The 20,435-nt window shown below is 46.0% G+C and overlaps 2 protein-coding genes across 2 annotated transcripts in view; one reads left to right on the top strand and one right to left on the bottom strand.

Moving 5' to 3' along the window:
* The window catches only part of LOC311149240 (SRSF protein kinase 2-like), a gene marked incomplete at its 5' end in the record, with an annotated part of 31,919 nt that extends 25,529 nt beyond the window's left edge, over positions 1-6,390 (top strand). The window contains 2 exons of the mRNA XM_084186327.1: positions 1,663-1,755; positions 3,718-6,390. Coding sequence (XP_084042453.1) covers positions 1,663-1,755; positions 3,718-3,902 — 278 coding nt within the window. The remainder of the gene's footprint in view (positions 1-1,662; positions 1,756-3,717) is intronic.
* Positions 6,391-7,017: 627 nt separating this feature from the next.
* On the bottom strand, positions 7,018-20,191 carry adck2 (aarF domain containing kinase 2). The gene is made up of 8 exons (XM_084186156.1): positions 20,040-20,191; positions 18,696-19,844; positions 10,300-10,446; positions 10,059-10,187; positions 9,064-9,159; positions 8,661-8,915; positions 8,304-8,486; positions 7,018-8,153 (listed from the first exon to the last, which is right to left on the bottom strand). The coding sequence occupies exons 2-8, from the start codon at positions 19,581-19,583 to the stop codon at positions 8,013-8,015; spliced, it is 1,839 nt and encodes a 612-aa protein (XP_084042282.1). The 5' UTR covers positions 19,584-19,844; positions 20,040-20,191; the 3' UTR covers positions 7,018-8,012.
* Between the last annotated feature and the right edge of the window lie 244 nt (positions 20,192-20,435).

The following is a 20,435-nucleotide window of genomic DNA, read 5'->3' as shown; positions in this document are numbered from 1 at the left end:
TTATCTATGTAGTGATGTAGAAATAGCTGTTTAATATGTGTCGTTGTGTTGTTAATGTGTTTAGACTGAGTAATTGTGTAGTTACAACTGTTGTAGCACTGTCATTTGAGATTTGCTCAACTGAATGACATGATACGTTATATATAGTAATACACTGTAGTAGTAGATTGTATGAAAGCTTGATTGTAAATTGTTTTATTACAATGGGCCCAAATCATGGACTAAAGATATCCAGCAGATTTTAGTATAGTCCCTTCTAGTTTCCCTATCTGCTATTATCTATGTATCTATCCTCACATTCTACATCTATACCCTCACTCAACTTATCCCCAAATCTACATCTTTACCTGACCTAACTCATCCAATCCCCACATCAAAACCTTGTCGCACCCTATCCCCATATTCACATCCACACCTTCTCGCTCCCTAAACTCACCCTAACCCCATATTCACATCCACACCTTCTCGCTCCCTAAACTCACCCTATCCCCATATTCACATCCACACCTTCTCGCTCCCTAAACTCACCCTAACCCCATCTATTCCGGCTCACTCCTGAATCCCCACCCACCCCATAGCTCCTCCATCCTGTCCATCCCTGAGTCTAGTCCAGTTGACCTCCTACACAGTGTCACATCAACCCTCCTGTTGATCTCATGTCCAGCCACCCACATTTGACCCCATACATACCATGTTAACAATATTTCACCATACTATCAATATAAATGGCAAGTAGTAAATATGTATAGACAGATACTGCCATGATATCTCAATTGACGACAATGAGAGCCACTGAATTGTATTCAGTTAGAATCAGACCATTATTTGGTGATGAGTCTCTCAGATTTAAAGAGAATAGATGCATGTCTCTCTACTCCAAACCCACTGCACTCTGTACTCCATCTCACCACCTCTGGTGTGGGGTCACTAACACTGAGCTCTCTGTCTCTACCCCTTTCCTCCTCCTCTTACCTCTCTGGTTCCTTGTCCTCCTTTCCCTCTCTCCTTTATATTTTCTCCTTCTACTCCTCATGTTCTTATTCCTCCTTGTTCCCTCTCTCCTTTTCCTCCTTTCCCTGTTCCTCTTCCTCCTTTCTTCCTCTCTCCTCTGTAGACCATATAGCCCACATCATTGAGCTGCTGGGCATTATTCCACGGCACTTTGCACTCTCCGGAAAATATTCCCGGGAGTTCTTCAACCGAAGAGGTAGCACTGGGGGAAAGTGCTGATGGGACGGAGACACACAGACGCCTGCGCACACACACTGACTCAGACAGTCAGATGGACAGACAGGAATGCAGACAGAGTGGAATGGGAATGATTTAAGAAGTCCAAAAGCAATAAGGGGTTTTGCAGCAAATTGCCTGGCATTCCAACACACCATTGTTGTGAACAGTTGTTAGACAGAAAGGACATAAAGAGGGAATAGTACTGTATGTCCATTTGCTCTAATTCACATACACTGTCAAACCAGTTTAGGCATAGCCCTCTCCACTATCTTCTTGAGAGACTTACTGTCCCGTCAGTCAGTCTGTCTGTCAGTGTGGTGTCTCCAGGCAGCAGTGTGTCCGTCCATCCCTTCAGCGTGTGTGTATGTTTGTGATGTAATGCTGTGTCGTGCCTGTTCTTTGGTGGTGTGGCCTGTGGTGGCCGGGGTTCAGATCACATCGCTCTGATCATGGAGCTATTGGGGAAGGTTCCACGCAAAGTGGTCGCCACCGGGAAATACAGCCGAGAGTTTTTCTCCAAGAAAGGTAACGTCACGATGAGACTACCACAATGAGGCAATGACAGGAACAGTATTTCTCTAAATATTAGTACATGTACATACACGGTTTACACCATTTTTACACTTGTAACAAAGCTTGTAGTCTGCTCACAGGTGGTTGGTAGCACCTTAATTGGGGAGAACGGGCTCGTGGTAATGACTGGAGCGGAATCAGTGGAATGGTATCAAATACATCCAACACATGGTTTCCAGGTGTTTGATGCCATTCCATTTGCGCCGTTCCAGCCATTATTATGAGCCGTTCTCCCCTCAGCAGCCTCCACTGAGCCTGTAGTAGTGTGCAGTAGTATTTGTGTTGTGTGTCCACCTAGAAATACATACAGTACATCAGGGTTCTTCAATTCCGGTCCTGGAGGGCCGAAACACTTCTGTTTTTTATTTCTACCTGGTAGTTAATTGCACTCACCTGGTGTCCCAGGTCTGAATTAGCCCCTGATTAGAAGGAGAGGATGAAAAACAGAGGTGTCTCGGCCCTCCAGGACCGGAATTGAAGAACCCTGCAGTACATACTGTACATCCCTTAGAAATTGTGCCTAACATTACACTTAGAAAAAAAGGGTTCCAAATGTTTTTTTTGGCTGTCCCCATAGGAGAACCCTGTTTGTTTCTAGGTAGAACCCTTTTGGGTTCCATGTAGAACCCTGTGTGGAAAGGGTTCTACATGGAACCCAAAAGGGTTCTACTTGGAACCAAAAAGGGTTCTACTTGGAACCAAAAAGGGTTCTCCTATGGGGACAGCCAAAGAACCCATTTAGGTTCTAGATATCACTTTTTTTCTAAGAGTGTAGTTTAAAATGTGAGTTCTCAAGATTTAGATTTAGTTATCTAGTTATCTAGCTAGGTACACCAGTAATACAATAGTCATCTTTCCAGCCACTTGACTGAGTTCGGAGTACTATCCTCCCTGAGTCTACGGCCTGTCTGCCAGTCTATGTGTGTTTCCGCTGTGTCACTATCTGCTGCTCTCTGCTCCTGGTAAGTGGTGTCTGTAGAAACCAACTAGCTCTCACAGTCTCACGTCAGAATTAGACATTCATCCATGTTTCTCAAATGTCAAATTTCAAAGTTGTTCCAAATTTCAAAGTGTTTAAGCTCAGGTTTAGGCATTAAGGTTAGGTATTAACTCTGAATGGTTAAAGTAAGCGTTAAGGTTTGGGATAGGCTTAAAACAAAAATCTAAAAAACAACTGGATGGATTCGAACATGCAACTTTTTGCACCAGAGGCAGATGCTTACTCCCATCCTCGTCCACAACGCCCTAGCAAAACTGAAACCTACTTGAAAGTAATAGCGCTCACTGTCGCCCCTAGTGGCCTGTTTCCACATTTCCCGACGTCCTCAGACATGGATGGACGTCGAATACTGACTTGTACCACAGGTGACCTGGCTGGTAGAAACAGCGTGCTACCCTGCTTCTACCCTGCTTCTCTCATGTTCTAGTCATGGGGCTCTAATATTGTGATTGTTCTCTCTCTCGCTCTCTCCCTCAAAGGTCTCGCCTGCTGTAAATTATGTCTTAATTCACTCCTTTTATCTCTCTATGGTGTTCGTGTTCTGACTGACTCCCAGTCAGACACTGCTCCAGGCCCTTGATTTTACTTTCTTGGGCTGTGTCTCAATAGTCAGAAGCTTGTTTCCTTTCCTTCATCTACACTGTAAATAATAAGGTCAGTGCTTCCACCCATTCAGTGTTGATGAAAGCAAAGAGACATAGAAAGGATGCCACTACGGAGTATTGAGATGCAGCTTGAGTTCTACTCTCTCTTTTGTCTCTCTCTTTTTTTATTCTCTCTCTCTCTCTCTGTGTATTGCGCTCTCACTCGCTTTCTCATTGTAAGTCTTTACATAGCATCGCACTGTAACTTATTATTTTCATTTCTCTCTCTCTCTCCCTCCCCCATCCCTCTCTCTCTACCTCCCCCTGTAGGTGAGCTGAGGCACATCACCAAGCTGAAGCCCTGGTCTCTGTTTGATGTGTTGGTGGAGAAGTACGGCTGGGCACCAGAGGACGCCGGCCACTTCACCCACTTCCTGCTGCCCATGCTGGAGATGGTCCCTGAGAAGAGGGCATCAGCCGGGGACTGCCTCAGCCACCCCTGGCTCAACTCGTAGCGACACCAGCCCCCCCATTAGTGGCAGCCTCCACACTCCGCTCAAAGCCAGGCACTCAAAGCTGGAGAGAGAGGGAGAGGGAGGAGGAGGGGGGGGGGGGGGTACAGGGGGTGCCCTTTTCTTGGTCTCGTCCTGAGCCCACCACACATACACACACACATAGGCATACACACATGCAACACAGACGCCCACAGAGCCTCAGTAGGTAGAAACCAGAAGGCTGTCATAGACCAGACAGAGAGAGTCTGCTCCTCTGCTGTCCTCCCAATAGGTCCCATACAACCCCTCCCAGGAAGAATAGAGGGCCCCAGGAAGGGAGTTGGATGTAGTCAAACTCCCACACTTCTAAACAGGCAAGTCAGAGATCCCTACACAACATGAGGAGCAGCCATGTTCAGGACTGTGTCTTCCCAGACATCTCCTACATAGAAAGACCAATTCAGTCTAAACAGAGACTAGCCCACCCATAAGAATGGGTTCTCTGCAACGTCCTGGCCAGTCTTCTTCTGTCTTATCTGGAGCATAATGGGTTTCCCATTAGAAGTCAATGAGAACCTATGTCAGAATGCTGACTGTGTGATTGCTCCGTCTGCCTGACCTTACAACAGCACAGCCCAAACCTGCTGAGGCAGAAGTGTGTTTATGTGTGTTTGTGTATATATGTGAGTGTGTTTTATTAGTGTGTGTCTGCACTGCCCAGTCTGTAGGTGTGTGTGTACGTCCCTCTCCTACAAAGGAGGAGCATCAACACTTCCAGATTAGGAGTTGGCCCTTTACCCTACTCTTCTCCTCTCCTCTCTCTCCAGCCCCTGCCCCACTCCCTCTCTGTAGGCGAACCTCTGCCCCTGCTCCCCCCTCCATGCCCAGGATTGAAACAGTGTCACTGAACTGTTTACACTCCTCCCAAGGCTCCCCAAAGCCCCAGTCCCCTGCCCCGTACAGCCCCCCTCCCCACCCAGCCACCAACACTGAGCTGCATGCCAGTCCCGGCCACTGCAGAGACATGGAGGGCAGCCAGCCCACCAGGGGGCTCCAGAACTGAACCGCTGCCACACAGACAGACAAACAGGGCACGGAACAAACAAAGATCCTAAAAGACTGATGCTCGATGAGCCAGACTGCTTCTTCTGTAAAGAGTTTCTCTGTCGTGAAAAAGAGTGAAACGCATGGAGAGGCTGATTGATTGACAGGAAGGGATGTTGATGATGATGATGATGGACAGGTGTTACTTAGAGTTGTGCGTTTCATTGGTTCTTTGTTTTTTATTTATGTTTTTGTTTGCTTCTTCTCCTGTCTTTTTATTTTGAAGGTGAAGGAGCCATTTGCTCTGACCTTTTTGGTGCCTGGTGTGAGGATATCGAAGTTCCTCATCTTCACTTTTTCAAATCCTTCCTCCCTTTGACAGTTGACATTCCTGATCCAGTCACACCATTCCTCTTTTCCTCTTTATCCCAAAAACCAGAACAATCCTTATGAGTCCCTGTGGTGTGGCAGCTTTACCAGATCTGATTATTCCCCTTATTACCTACAGAGGAAACCCTCCATCTTTGATCCTGAGCTTCTCCAGAAGGGGTTCGTCAAATGGAGGTTGCACTTGTCTTTGTAGGATGTCGTTCAGGGATTTACCTTTACATTTTAGTCAGTAAGCTGATGCTCTTATCCAGAGCAACTTACAGTAGTGAGTGCATATATTTAACTTTTTCGTACTGGTCCCCCGTGGGAATCGAACCCACAACCCTGGCGTTGCAAGCGCCATGCTCTACCAACCGCGCCACACAGGAATTACCTTTGTACATAACTCTGATATCCGGCTCCGGAGAGATGACCGACAGACAGATTTGAAACAAACACACGCATCATTCCTTAAAGAGGCTGTCACGGACACTGGCCTGCAACCCCAGAGCAGACAGTGGTGAGAGGCTGAACCACTCTGGAGGCCACTAGGTGGAATGTGGAACTGCGCCACTCTGTGGCTGATGAGGGTACTGCATTCATGCACTGCAGCATCTCTCAGCGCCAATGCTCCTACGTTCCACTCCACTGCTCTCACGCTCATCACAATTAGTCCAGTTGCCTATTTTTCGCAATAAAATAAAAATGAGTATGTAAAGTAAAGGGTGAGATATTTTTAAAACTATTTAATTCATTTAATGTAAAAAAAAAAAAAGAGGAAAAAATAAGCGAATTTCTCTGATTGTTGTGACAGTGACCGAATCTCGTCCTATTGAGGTGATTGTGTTGGTTTGTTTAGAGATGTTTTTATTTATTTTGTAATTATTATTACTGTCACTATTATTCTGAATAGTTATTTTTTACTCAGTTGTCACCTCTTCCTCCCCTACTATATGGACAATGCTGCTCTGTTTGGACTTGTGATGGTGATGAAATTGATTTTTTTATGTTGTTGCAATAATAGTCCATTATGATTTCTTTTTGGCACCAAAAGCTCCTGATCTCACTCTCAGCCATGCTGACTGTTCTTCCTAACATTGACAGAATCGCGTCTCTTGTCTGTGTTTTTCATTGACAGATTTAATAAAATTGTAAATTAATGGAGACCTCTGGCTTGTGGTCTTTGACAGTTTAGAGCAGTTTTCACTAAATACTACTAATATCCTAACTCATTTAAAAGTAGTTTGATCTAAGGCACTGCATCACAGTGCTAGAGGCATCACTACAGACCCAGGCTGTGTCGCAGCCGGCCGCGACCGGGAGACCCATGAGGCGGCGCACAATTGGCCCAGCATCGTCCGGGTTAGGGGAGGGTTTGGCCGGGACGTCCTTGTCCCATCGCGCTCTAGCGACTCCTTGTGGCGGGCTGGGCGCCTGCAAGCTGACTTCGGTCGCCAGTTGGACGGTGTTTCCGCCGACACATTGGTGCGGCTGGCTTCTGGGTTAAGCGAGCAGTGTTTCAAGAAGCAGTGTGGCTTGGCAGGGTCGTGTTTCAGAGGACACATGGCTCTCGACCTTCACCTCTCCCGAGTCCGTACAGGAGTTGCAGCGATGGGATAAGACTTAACTACAAATTGGATATCACGAAATTGGGGAGAAAAAGTGGGTAAAATATACAGTACATAGTTATCCTCATGACACAAGGAAAAGAGAGAAAAGCAAAGAGTTTTTGATGCATTGTTTAATGATCTAACCAGTATATGCATATAAAATATTTCACTAGCAAGTGTAAAAAGACTTAAAAATGGCAATGTAGTGTTATCATACATAATGGTGAGGTCAGTTGACTTGACATACCTTATTATGTAATCCTTCTACCCCCCCTTACCCCAACCTAAACCCAAAAAAAAAAAAAAAAAAAAAACATTGTAAAGTGGTGATCCCACTGGCTATAAGGTGAATGCACCTATTTGTAAGTCGCTCTGGATAAGAGCGTCTGCTAAATGACATTATAATACACACGAAAAGGAACATTTTGCCTAGCCATCAGACATGATTCTAAAACACATTACATTGCATTATTCTAGTTGCATGCTAAAACACTATCCTAACAATACCCTGAGATTGCTAGAATAGTATAAAACGATATACTAAGGATTGTCACTAATTCAGATGTTAAAACTCACCATTTTATTAAATGGAAAATAGTCTGCAGTGCTTACAAAGTGTAAGCACAACGTTGTCATTTTTTATTAAAACACAAGGAAATCACATGGGTATTCACGTATAAATGATGACTTGCAGTTCATCTGACCAGCATGTAAGGTAAGGAGATCGTGTGCAAGGCATACCACTTACATAGGAGTATAACAGGATAGTTATTGAGATGTTTGGACACCTTAACCAAGCAATGATTCACATTTCACAGGTAAAGGTACACTCTACAAGGTATATTCAGTCAGTCACTAATGTAACAGGCGGAGGGCCAGGATTTTTTACAGACCACGTGACCAGGAAATACTCTGGGCCCTAAATGAGGTATCCATGGCTGTGTTTGAGATCATCAATTCTGCTGACTGATCAACAAATCACCTTGCATCCTAAATAATTATGATTTGTAGATAAGTCAGTGTTCTCAGTCGGTGATGCTGTCAAACACTGCCCATGTCTGTGTTGCTCAGATGTAGTGATATGCAGGTGGTGTGAGGGGAGTCAGGGTCAGAGGAGGGAGGCAGCGTTCTTGAGCAGCAAAGGCTTGGCCAGCTCCAGTATGTCCAAGTTGGGGTCCAGAGACCTCCCCAGCCCCTCCAGCACCATGATGGCAAACACAATGGATGCAAAGTTACTCTCCAACTTCACCTGATTGAGGGGCAAACAAACCACAAGTCAACAGCAGTCTTGGTAACAAACTCACAATGTGAGAAATATCTAGCCATAACTATTGATATTACAGAAAAGGTTGGTGGTTTTGAAACTAGACTTTCTCACTCCAGGACTGGTTTTATTTACCTTGTGGGTGATGAGCAATCCGAAGACTCTGGATAGCAAATCAGCCACTTGGACCTTGCCTAGTGAGAGAGTGTTGCTGAGGGCATGGTCCACCAGCTCTGCCATCTCCTTCTTGAACCGAGGCACGTCCTGGCACTCGTTGGCCCTGGCATGGTTCAGGATCAGCTCGGCCACCTGTTCCCCCTAAACACAACAGCTATGGGTGTTAGAAGCTCATGACATCATTGGATACCCCATCCTCCATCGCAATACTCAGGCAAGTGAGAAGCCTCATAAACCCCTCTTTGGCCTCCTCTGGAGCTTCTAGGAGAAGTTCTAAATTAATGTTTGTGTGTGGTGTGTGCGTGCGTCTCTCACCTGTCGTAGCACCACGGCGGTGAACACGGCTCTGAAGTTCCTAAGGTCTCTGTCGCTGAGCTGTGACACGATGCCAGCGTCCAGCAGCACCAGCTGCAAAGGGGCCGGGGCCGGCCTCATGCTTACCACCACCGTGTCGCACAGGTCCGTCAGGGTGGCCCTTCCCTGGGGGTCGTTGTCCCCTCCACCCCTGCTACGTTGGACCAGGATGTTACCCGGGTGCAGGTCCCCATGCACAAAGTTATCCACAAACACCTAGACAAAGGCACACAAATACACATAGGAGGATAAGGAGCTGGTCATCGTCATTCAATGTTAAGAAAGAAGTAGGTATATGAAGGGTTTCAAATATGTATTTCCAGTTGCAGAGGTCACAAAGAGGAACATGCTTAGGCCCTCTCACCATCTTGAGAAGAATGTCCACTCCCATCCTGGCAATTCTCTGTTTCACCTTTAGAGGGACCTCAGGGCTCAGGTAGTTGGAGATGGGCTCACTCTCCTGAAACAGTTAACAGGTCACTTATTCAATAGCGATGGGGAGTTGTCTCTTTCGACTAATTTCGTTCATTTCATTCAGTAATGCCCAAAGCATGCAGGACCCCCTACGGCAAACGATGAACTGAAAACTCCAAAGAAAACTTGAAAACTCGTTCACCATAGGGGGCTTATTGGAGCTGTCATTTAATTAATTTGTGACTGAGACTTGTAAAAGTGTGCTTTAAACAATTTACATTTGTGCTTGCTAGGCATACAAATAAGATTATTTATTGATTCCTTTGAAACGAGGTATAGTTGCGGCCGCAACTTCACTAGATTGTGAATGACTCTTGGCGGAATGCAATTGCTTGACTGCCGTGAGGGTGATAAGCACAATATCATTTGGCAAACTGCAACAGCCCCCCAAATGATTCGTTCTCGAGTTCAAGTTTGTTGAGCAGAGACTGTGTATGTTTTGGTTCTACAAAGCGGTGTCCATCATAACATTCCATAATCAATTAATTACATTCATTCTAGCACCATGTGATCAACAATCAATTGTAGGTATGTCTTCATTCTCTATGATGCCTGCAGCATGATACATTTTCCTAAGCGCACATATGATAGACAGTTGTTGGTCAAAGCACATGGTGTGGAGCCGCTGAGCCAGAGGAGCGTGTATTAGTCCTGCTGCAGGACTCATTGTGGCCAGCAGGCCAAACAAACGACTAAAATGAACAAGTCACTCATAAAAACGAATCATGACTCTCGACTCAGTAAAGAGCTGTTCAACAAGAACGAATCGTTCGAACTGCACATCACTATTATTCAACCTCTACCATTGATTTTTTTACTGGTGTTATGTCATTACTTTCCTCTATTCGTATTTGGCATCGTGGTGAAGGTGCCGTCTCAACTTACCTCAAAGGTTTCCACTAAAATGGACCTGGTGACAAATGGTCGAAGAGGAGTTGGGAACTTGACAAAATCAACATCCTTGAAATTCTCCCGGAACCTTTCGATGTTATTGGCTTCAAACCGCAGGTCAATCTGCAATAAAACAGCAGATTCAATCCATTAGAACTAAAAACTGCACTTGAAATTGTTAAAACCTACAGCTATTCAATTGGCACTGAATACAGTGTGTACTGGAGTTGGCTACCTGTTTGGTCATTAGCTTCTCAAACTCCTCCACTATCTCAGGCAGGCTGAGCCATTTGAATCCAGGCAGACAGTTGATGAGCCAGCTGCCTGCCCTCATCAGTAGCAGGTCAATCTCTACCCGTCTCCTGATCCCTGGATGAAGCACCTGGAAAGAGAGAAGAGGAGGGCATTTATTACATGTTTCCTAACAAAATCATGTCCCATATATACAGTGGGGGAAAAACGTATTTAGTCAGCCACCAATTGTGCAAGTTCTCCCACTTAAAAAGATGAGAGAGGCCTGTCATTTTCATCATAGGTACACGTCAACTATGACAGACAAATTGAGAAAATAAAATCCAGAAAATCACATTGTAGGATTTTTTATGAATTTATTTGCAAATTATGGTGGAAAATAAATATTTGGTCACCTACAAACAAGCAAGATTTCTGGCTCTCACAGACCTGTAACTTCTTCTTTAAGAGGCTCCTCTGTCCTCCACTCGTTACCTGTATTAATGGCACCTGTTTGAACTTGTTATCAGTATAAAAGACACCTGTCCACAACCTCAAACAGTCACACTCCAAACTCCACTATGGCCAAGACCAAAGAGCTGTCAAAGGAACCAGAAACAAAATTGTAGACCTGCACCAGGCTGGGAAGACTGAATCTGCAATAGCTAAGCAGCTTGGTTTGAAGAAATCAACTGTGGGAGCAATTATTAGGAAATGGAAGACATACAAGACCACTGATAATCTCCCTCGATCTGGGGCTCCACGCAAGATCTCACCCCGTGGGGTCAAAATGATCACAAGAACGGTGAGCAAAAATCCCAGAACCACACGGGGGGACCTAGTGAATGACCTGCAGAGAGCTGGGACCAAAGTAACAAAGCCTACCATCAGTAACACACTACGTCGCCAGGGACTCAAATCCTGCAGTGCCAGACGTGTCCCCCTGCTTTAGCCAGTACATGTCCAGGCCCGTCTGAAGTTTGCTAGAGTGCATTTGGATGATCCAGAAGAGGATTGGGAGAATGTCATATGGTCAGATGAAACCAAAATATAACTTTTTGGTAAAAACTCAACTCGTCGTGTTTGCATCCAAAGAACACCATACCTACTGTGAAGCATGGGGTTGGAAACATCATGCTTTGGGGCTGTTTTTCTGCAAAGGGACCAGGACGACTAATCTGTGTAAAGGAAAGAATGAATGGGGCCATGTATCGTGAGATTTTGAGTGAAATCCTCCTTCCATCAGCAAGGGCATTGAAGATGAAACGTGGCTGGGTCTTTCAGCATGACAATGATCCCAAACACACCGCCCGGGCAATGAAGGAGTGGCTTCGTAAGAAGCATTTCATGGTCCTGGAGTGGCCTAGCCAGTCTCCAGATCTCAACCCCATAGAAAATCTTTGGAGGGAGTTGAAAGTCTGTGTTGCCCAGTGACAGCCCCAAAACATCACTGCTCTAGAGGAGATCTGCATGGAGGAATGGGCCAAAATACCAGCAACAGTGTGTGAAAACCTTGTGAAGACTTACAGAAAACGTTTGACCTGTGTCATTGCCAACAAAGGGTATATAACAAAGTATTGAGAAACTTTTGTTATTGACCAAATACTTATTTTCCACCATATTTGCAAATAAATTCATTAAAAATCCTACAATGGGATTTTCTTGATTTTTTTTCTTCTAATTTTGTCTGTCATAGTTGACGTGTACCTATGATGAAAATTACAGGCCTCTCTCATCTTTTTAAGTGGGAGAACTTGCACAATTGGTGGCTGACTAAATACTTTTTTCCCCCACTGTAATAAGTCAATTTGAGTACAGATATGCAGTTCTTGGCACCTCAAAACATTTTACGAATTCCCTGCCGGTGACTCTTAGCACACCATCTCATTCTCACAGCCCTCTCTCAGGGACACAAACTCTAACTCTTGCAGTAGGCTCCCCTCCCCCTCTAGAGCCTAGGCTATGGGTAGTAAACTGGCCCTTCACACCTCTGGCCCTAGAGTCATTCCATGTCAATTCAGCATGCCATGACACCCCCCATCTCAGATTGTGCTGAAATTGTTTTCTTTATGTAATTTGATCTCTGAGAAATAACATTTACATTTGTCATTTAGCAGACGCTCTTATCCAGAGCGACTTACAAATTGGTGCATTCACCTTATGATAGCCAGTGGGACAACTACTTTAAAATTATATATATATATATATTATTTTTCTCTCTTTGGGGCGGAGTAAGGGGGGGTAGAAGCATTACTTTATCCTATCCCAGGTATTCCTTAAAGAGGTGGGGTTTCAAGTGTCTCCGGAAGATGGTGAGTGACTCCGCTGTCCTGGTGTCGTGAGGGAGCTTGTTCCAACATTGGGGTGCCAGAGCAGCCAACAGTTTTGACTGGGCTGAGCGGGTACTGTGCTTCCGCAGAGGTAGGGGGGCCAGCAGGCCAGAGGTGGATGAACGCAATGCCCTTGTTTGAGTGTAGGGACTGATCAGAGCCTGAAGGTACGGAGGTGCCGTTCCCCTCACAGCTCCGTAGGCAAGCACCATGGTCTTGTAGCAGATGCAAGCTTCAACTGGAAGCCAGTGGAGTGTGCGGAGGAGCGGGGTGACGTGAGAGAACTTGGGAAGGTTGAACACCAGATGGGCTGCGGCGTTCTGGATGAGTTGTAGGGGTTTAATGGCACAAGCAGGGAGCCCAGCCAACAGCGAGTTGCAGTAATCCAGACGGGAGATGACAAGTGCCTGGATTAGGACCTGTGCCTCTTCCTGTGTAAGGCAGGGTCGTTCTTTTCGAATGTTGTAGAGCATGAACCTACAGGATCGGGTCACCGCCTTGATGTTTGCGGAGAACGACAGGGTGTTGTCCAGGGTCACGCCAAGGCTCTTTGCACTCTGGGAGGAGGACCGTGATGGCGAGATCATGGAACGGGCAGTCCTTCCCCGGGAGGAAGAGCAGCTCCGTCTTGCCGAGGTTCAGCTTGAGGTGGTGATCCGTCATCCACACTGATATGTCTGCCGGTTAAAGTCACCCAGAACTGTGAGGGGTGAGCCATCCTCAGCAAAGGAACTTATCAAGGCATCAAGCTCATTGATGAACTCTCCAAGGGAACCTGGAGGGCGATAAATGATAAGGATGTTAAGCTTGAAAGGGCTAGTGACTGTGACAGCATGGAATTCAAATGAGGAGGTAGACAGATGGGTCAGGGGAGAAAGAGAGAATGTCCACTTGGGAGAGATGAGGATTCCTGTGCTACCACCCCGCTGACCAGATGCTCTCGGGGTATGCGAGAACACATGGTCAGACGAGGAGAGAGCAGTAGGAGTAGCAGTGTTTTCAGTGGTAATCCATGTTTCCGTCAGCGCCAAGAAGTCGAGGGACTGGAGGGTAGCATAGGCTGAGATGAACTCTGCCTTGTTGGCCGCAGAACGGCAGTTCCAGAGGCTGCCGGAGACCTGGAACTCCACGTGGGTCGTGCGTGCAGGGACCACCAGGTTAGAGTGGCAGCAGCCACACTGTGTGAGGCGTTTGTATAGCCTGTGCGGAGAGGAGAGAACAGGGATAGACAGACACATAGTTGACAGGCTACAGAAAATGGCTACAGATCGGAATGAAATGAACTAAACATCTGGGAAAGCGAGAGAGCGGGGCCTCCCTCACTTACGTTTCAATGAAACACTCAAATATAACTCTCCCAACTTCCACTTTAGAAATTATAATTGTTGTAAACTACAGCAGTTCAATGTTTTCTAGGAATAGACTAACTTAGTTTATTCAGCTAGCTAACTTGGTACAGTATTCTTCCGTGAAAACCATCCAGGGCACCGAATCCTATGAGGCCATAGCCAACTAGCATGCCAGCCTCCAATTAAGCTAATTTATTGCATCCAAATTGGCCCTTTAAATTACACTGCTCAAAAAAATAAAGGGAACACTAAAATAACACATCCTAGATCTGAATGAATGAAATAATCTTATTAAATACTTTTTTCTTTACATAGTTGAATGTGCTGACAACAAAATCACACAAAAATTATCAATGGAAATCAAATGTATCAACCCATGGAGGTCTGGATTTGGAGTCACCCTCAAAATTAAAGTGGAAAACCACACTACAGGCTGATCCAACTTTGATGTAATGACCTTAAAACAAGTGAAAATGAGGCTCAGTAGTGTGTGTGGCCTCCACGTGCCTGTATGACCTCCCTACAACGCCTGGGCATGCTCCTGATGAGGTGGCGGATGGTCTCCTGAGGGATCTCCTCCCAGACCTGGACTAAAGCATCCGCCAACTCCTGGACAGTCTGGTGCAACGTGGCGTTGGTGGATGGAGCGAGACATGATGTCCCAGATGTGCTCAATTGGATTCAGCTCTGGGGAACGGGCGGGCCAGTCCATAGCATCAATGCCTTCCTCTTGCAGGAACTGCTGACACACTCCAGCCACATGAGGTCTAGCATTGTCTTGCATTAGGAGGAACCCAGGGCCAACCGCACCAGCATATGGTCTCACAAGGGGTCTGAGGATCTCATCTCGGTACCTAATGGCAGTCAGGCTACCTCTGGCGAGCACATGGAGGGCTGTGCGGCCCCCCAAAGAAATGCCACACCATGACTGACCCACCGCCAAACCGGTCATGCTGGAGGATGTTGCAGGCAGCAGAACGTTCTCCACGGCGACTCCAGACTCTGTCACGTCTGTCACATGTGCTCAGTGTGAACCTGCTTTCATCTGTGAAGAGCACAGGGCGCCAGTGGCGAATTTGCCAATCTTGGTGTTCTCTGGCAAATGCCAAACGTCCTGCACGGTGTTGGGCTGTAAGGTCGTCAGTTGAACAGTGTTTCCTCCGACACATTGGTGCAGCTGGCTTCCGGGTTAACAGGGCAGGTGTTAAGAAGCGTGGTTTGGCGGGTCATGTTTCGGGAGGACGCATGACTCGACCTTCGCCTCTCCCGAGCCCGGCCCGTTGGGGAGTTGCAACGATGAGACAAGATTGTAGTTGGATATAACGAAATGGGGGAGAAGGGGGTAAAAATATATTTAAAAATAAAGAAGTGATGCAGTCAGTCTCTCCTCAACACTATTTTTGTATGCTGCCTTTGTGTATAGCTCTATTGTAATATGTGCATGGAGCATACAGTGCATTTGGAAAGAATTCAGACCCCTTGACTTTTTCCACATTGTCACATTACAGCCTTATTCTAAAATGTATTACATTTACACACAATACCCCATAATGACAAAGCGAAAACTGTTTTTTTTTTAATGTTTTGCTAATTAAAAATAATTAAAATATATTTACTTAAGTATTCAGACCCTTTGCTATGAGACTTGAAATTGAGCTCCAGTGCATCCTGTTTCCATTGATCATCCTTGAGATGTTTCTACAACTTGATTGGAGTCCACCTTTGGTAAATTCAATTGATTGGACATTTGGAAATGCACACTCCTGTCTATATAAAGGTCCCACAGTTGACAGTGAATGTCAGAGCAAAAACCAAGCCATGAGGTCGAAGGAATTGTCCGTAGAGCTCAGAGACAGGATTGTGTCGAGGCACAGATCTGAGGAAGGGTACCAAAACATTTCTGCAGCATTGAAGGTCCCCAAGAACACAGTGGCCTCCCTCATTCTTAAATGGAAAAAGTTTGGAACCACCAAGACTCTTCCTAGAGCTGGCCGCCTGGCCAAACTGAGCAATCGGGGGAGGTGACCAAGTGCCATGGTCAGGGAGGTGACCAAGAACCCAATGGTCACTCCGACGGAGCTCCAGCGTTCCTCTGTGGAGATGGGACAACCTTTCAGAAGGACAACCCTCTCTGCAGCACTCTACCAATCAGGCCTTTATGGTAGAGTGGCCAGACGGAAGCACATGACAGCCCGCTTGGTGTTTGCCAAAAGGCACCTAAACGACTCTCAGACCATGAGAAACAAGATTCTCTGGTCTGATGAAACCAAGATTGAACTCTTTGGCCTGAATGCCAAGTGTCATGTCTGGAGGAAACCTGGCACCATCCCTACGGTGAAGCATGGCGGTGGCAGCATCATGCTGTGCGGATGTTTTTCAGCGGCAGGGACTGGGAGACTAGTCAGGATCGAGGGAAAAATGAATGGATGAAGTACAGAGAGATCCTTGATGAAAACCTGCTCCAGAGCGCTCAGGACCTCAGACTGGAGCAAAGGTTCACCTTCCAACAGGACAACTACCCTAAGCACACAGCCAAGACAACGCAGGAGTGGCTTCGGGACAAGTCTCTGAATGTCCTTGAGTGGGCCATCCAGAGCCCGGACTTGAACACGATCGAAAATCTCTGGAGAGATCTGAAAATAGCTGTGCAGCGACACTCCCCATCCAACCTGACAGAGCTTGAGAGGATCTGCAGAGAACAATGGGAGAAACTCCCCAAATACAGGTGTGCCAAGCATGTAGCGTCATACCCAAGAAGACGCAAGGCTGTAATCTCTGCCAAAGGTGCTTCAACAAAGTACTGAGTAAAGGGTCTGAATATTTATGTAAATGTCATTTCCGGTTTTTTTTAAATATACATTTGGAAACATTTCTAAAAACCTGTTTTTGCTTTGTCATTATGGGGTACTGTGTGTAGATTGATAAGGGGGAAAAAACAATTTAATCCATTTTAGAATAAGGCTGTAACATAACAAAATGTGGAAAAAGTCAAGGGGTCTGCATACTTCTGAATGCACTGTATACATTTTCATACAGTCCTTCCTTTGTTAATAGCCTTGTTGCTCTACTTGTGCTGTCAGTTATCTATGTACATTCCCATTCGCATTATGGCAATAACGTCCTCTGTTTGGAACACTTTGGAGGTTGCCTCATCTCTCTAATAGGATATACAGTGAGGGGAAAAAAGTATTTGATCCCCTGCTGATTTTGTACGTTTGCCCAATGACAAAGAAATGATCAGTCTATAATTTTAATGGTAGGTTTATTTGAACAGTGAGAGACAGAATAACAACAAAAAAATCCAGAAAAACGCATGTCAAAAATGTTATACATTGATTTGCATTTTAATGAGGGAAACAGAAGCCATCAATCAATCAATCAGATTCCAAACCCTCCACCATGGCCAAGACCAAAGAGCTCTCCTAGGATGTCAGGGACAAGCTTGTAGACCTACACAAGGCTGGAATGGGCTACAAGACCATCGCCAAGCAGCTTGGTGAGAAGTGGACAACAGTTGGTGCGATTATTCGCAAATGGAAGAAACACAAAATAACTGTCAATCTCCCTCGGCCTGGGGCTCCATGCAAGATCTCACCTCGTGGAGTTGCAATGATCATGAGAACGGTGAGGAATCAGCCCAAAACTACACAGGAGGATATTGTCAATGATCTCAAGGCAGCTGGGACCATAGTCACCAAGAAAACAATTGGTAACGCACTACGCCGTGAAGGACTGAAATCCTGCAGCGCCCGCAAGGTCCCCCTGCTCAAGAAAGCACATATACATGCCCGTCTGAAGTTTGCCAATGAACATCTGAATGATTCAGAGGAGAACTGGGTGAAAGTGTTGTGGTCAGATGAGACCAAAATGGAGCTCTTTGGCATCAACTCAACTCGCCGTGTTTGGAGGAGGAGGAATGCTGCCTATGACCCCAAGAACACCATCTCCACCGTCAAACATGGAGGTGGAAACATTATGCTTTGGGGGTGTTTTTCTGCTTAGGGAACAGGACAACTTCACCGCATCAAAGGGACGATGGACGGGGCCATGTACCGTCAAATCTTGGGTGAGAACCTCCTTCCCTCAGCCAGGGCATTGAAAATGGGTCGTGGATGGGTATTCCAGAATGACAATGACCCAAAACACACGGCCAAGGCAACAAAGGAGTGGCTCAAGAAGAAGCACATTAAGGTCCTGGAGTGGCCTAGCCAGTCTCCAGACCTTAATCCCATAGAAAATCTGTGGAGGGAGCTGAAGGTTCGAGTTGCCAAACGTCAGCCTCGAAACCTTAATGACTTGGAGAAGATCTGCAAAGAGGAGTGGGACAAAATCCCTCCTGAGATGTGTGCAAACCTGGTGGCCAACTACAAGAAACGTCTGACCTCTGTGATTGCCAACAAGGGTTTTGCCACCAAGTACTAAGTCATGTTTTGCAGAGCGGTCAAATACTTATTTCCCTCATTAAAATGCTGATCAATTTATAACATTTTTGACATGCGTTTTTCTAGATTTTTTTGTTGTTATTCTATCTCTCACTGTTCAAATAAACCTACCATTAAAATTATAGACTGATCATTTCTTTGTCAGTGGGCAAATGTACAAAATCAGCAGGGGATCAAATACTTTTTTCCCTCACTGTAGTTGTCAATAAGCCACAGACCAGCTTATTCTGGAGGGTCCTCCCTCAAAAAATGTTTTCCCTCATATTGACTGATACCCACCTTAATAGCTACAGGAATCAGATGCTCTTTCTCTGTACCGTCCACATTAGGGGCATCTGTGTAGCTCCTCTCCCTGGTTTCATGATGTCCCTCATCCTCCTCATCCTCTTTCCCCTTCCACAGCCCCCTAAGAGTCCCCAGGACCCCGTTTAGTCCCAGGATCTCCCAGGCCTCCAGCATATCCTCTCTCTCCATCTCCTCCACCAGGGCCTGGAAGGCTGGGTCCTCCACGCTGTCCACCCTGGCCCATCCCCTGTACACCTGAGCCACGCATCCTGACCCCACGGGCTCCCTGCCCTCAAACACAAACAGCCTCCTCCAGCCCTCCCCGAATGCCCGGCGCAGACACTGCTTGGTGTGGGCCCAGCAGTGGGGACGCACACGCACGTGCAGCCTGGAGAAACGTTCGCAGAAGTCCTGGGAGAGGATGTCCCTGCGAGTGCTGGCCCACTGGCCCAGCTTAATAAAGGCAGGACCAGAGGTCTCAGTGACCCACAGCAGGGCATCCAGCCAGCGAGAGGCCCAGTAAGAGGAGATGACAGTCAGGGGATAGAGCAACAGGAGTGGGCCGAACTTCAGGAGTAACACCAGGGCGCGCAGGCTGAGGCGCAGGAAGAACACCAGCTTGTGCACCTGGACTTTGGCTACAGACTTCCTGTCTGTAGTCTGGGGTGCCAGGGAGGCCTGTTGGCATCTTGCCACACAGGATGTGGCATTCACTGCTCCCCAGCACAGAAGGGTGACTTTTGGCATCTGGGTTAAAATCTGGCCCCTTTTGACAAGACATGTTCTGGTGCTAGGTATGAGTCGGACTCTTACAGAACTTCCAACTCTATGGACGGTGTACCTTAGGTTTAAGAGGAAGCTTCTGGCACTCAATGCAGCCATAGCTATGATAATATCTCTAACACTCAATTTAAAATAAGTCTAAAATTATAGATAAAACATTGTCCACAAGTTTTCACAATAATGACTAAACATAGCTATTACTGTTTGGAAGTTATCCACATTATGGCTTCAATTGATGACAGATATTGATGATTGGCTTCCAATCATTGCCCCTTAGAACTGCGTGCTTACAATTCCACAGATGCGTCATAGCTGAGGACGAACATTGCCCACCCATGTCCTCTTTGAAAACATGTCCCACTGCAAATCAAGAAGAATTCCAAGTAAGTTCAACTAGTTAGTATCAAAGGACTGCAAGGTATATTTTGACATTCATTTAAGGGTCTACAGTCGTTAAGCCTAGGTTATGTAGCTGAACTGTGATACAGAGGCTTGCTTAGCTACGTTAGCTAGCTAATAATATGACTAGTCTATTGCCATGTAAACACATATTACCTCAAAATGAGTACGTGACGAATCAAACCGGCATGTCCTTGCTTCATCATACATGCAGCACGCTCAACACTAGCAAATATATTTTCCAATCATTCAATAGAAGACGTCAACCTCAACTAGCATGTATTTTCATTGAAAACGTCATTGCGAAATAACCTGCAACTTCCGGGTGTTTACGTCACTTTACAAGGGTGTAATCATTACTCCAAACAGTTGCAAACCGTTTTATTTTGCAACAAAAACTAGCGTTTCTATTAAATATATTCAGCAAACAGGGAGGGACCGACCCGAATCTGTCCAATAGAAACGCTAGTTTTCGTTGCAGGTTCTGCAACTATTTGGCGTAATGATTACACCCCAGATGCTGACGTCTTAAAGCGATAGGCACCTAATAAA

Source organism: Coregonus lavaretus (genome assembly GCF_964263955.1).
Source record: "Coregonus lavaretus genome assembly, chromosome: 21".
Lineage (NCBI taxonomy): Eukaryota > Metazoa > Chordata > Actinopteri > Salmoniformes > Salmonidae > Coregonus > Coregonus lavaretus.
Note: the sequence above shows the minus strand (reverse complement) of the source record. Positions and strands in the feature narration are given on the sequence as shown.

What these genes read in the sequence shown, in the direction of transcription:
- adck2 (XM_084186156.1), bottom strand. Translation starts at nt 19,583, where the DNA reads ATGGCTGCATTGAGTGCCAGAAGCTTCCTCTTAAACCTAAGGTACACC. An exon ending in AGAAGCTAATGACCAAACAG is followed by an intron (nt 10,188 to 10,299) that starts GTAGCCAACTCC and finishes GTTTTATTGCAG; the next exon opens with ATTGACCTGCGGTTTGAAGC. An exon ending in CCGCCGTGGTGCTACGACAG is followed by an intron (nt 8,487 to 8,660) that starts GTGAGAGACGCA and finishes TGTTGTGTTTAG; the next exon opens with GGGGAACAGGTGGCCGAGCT.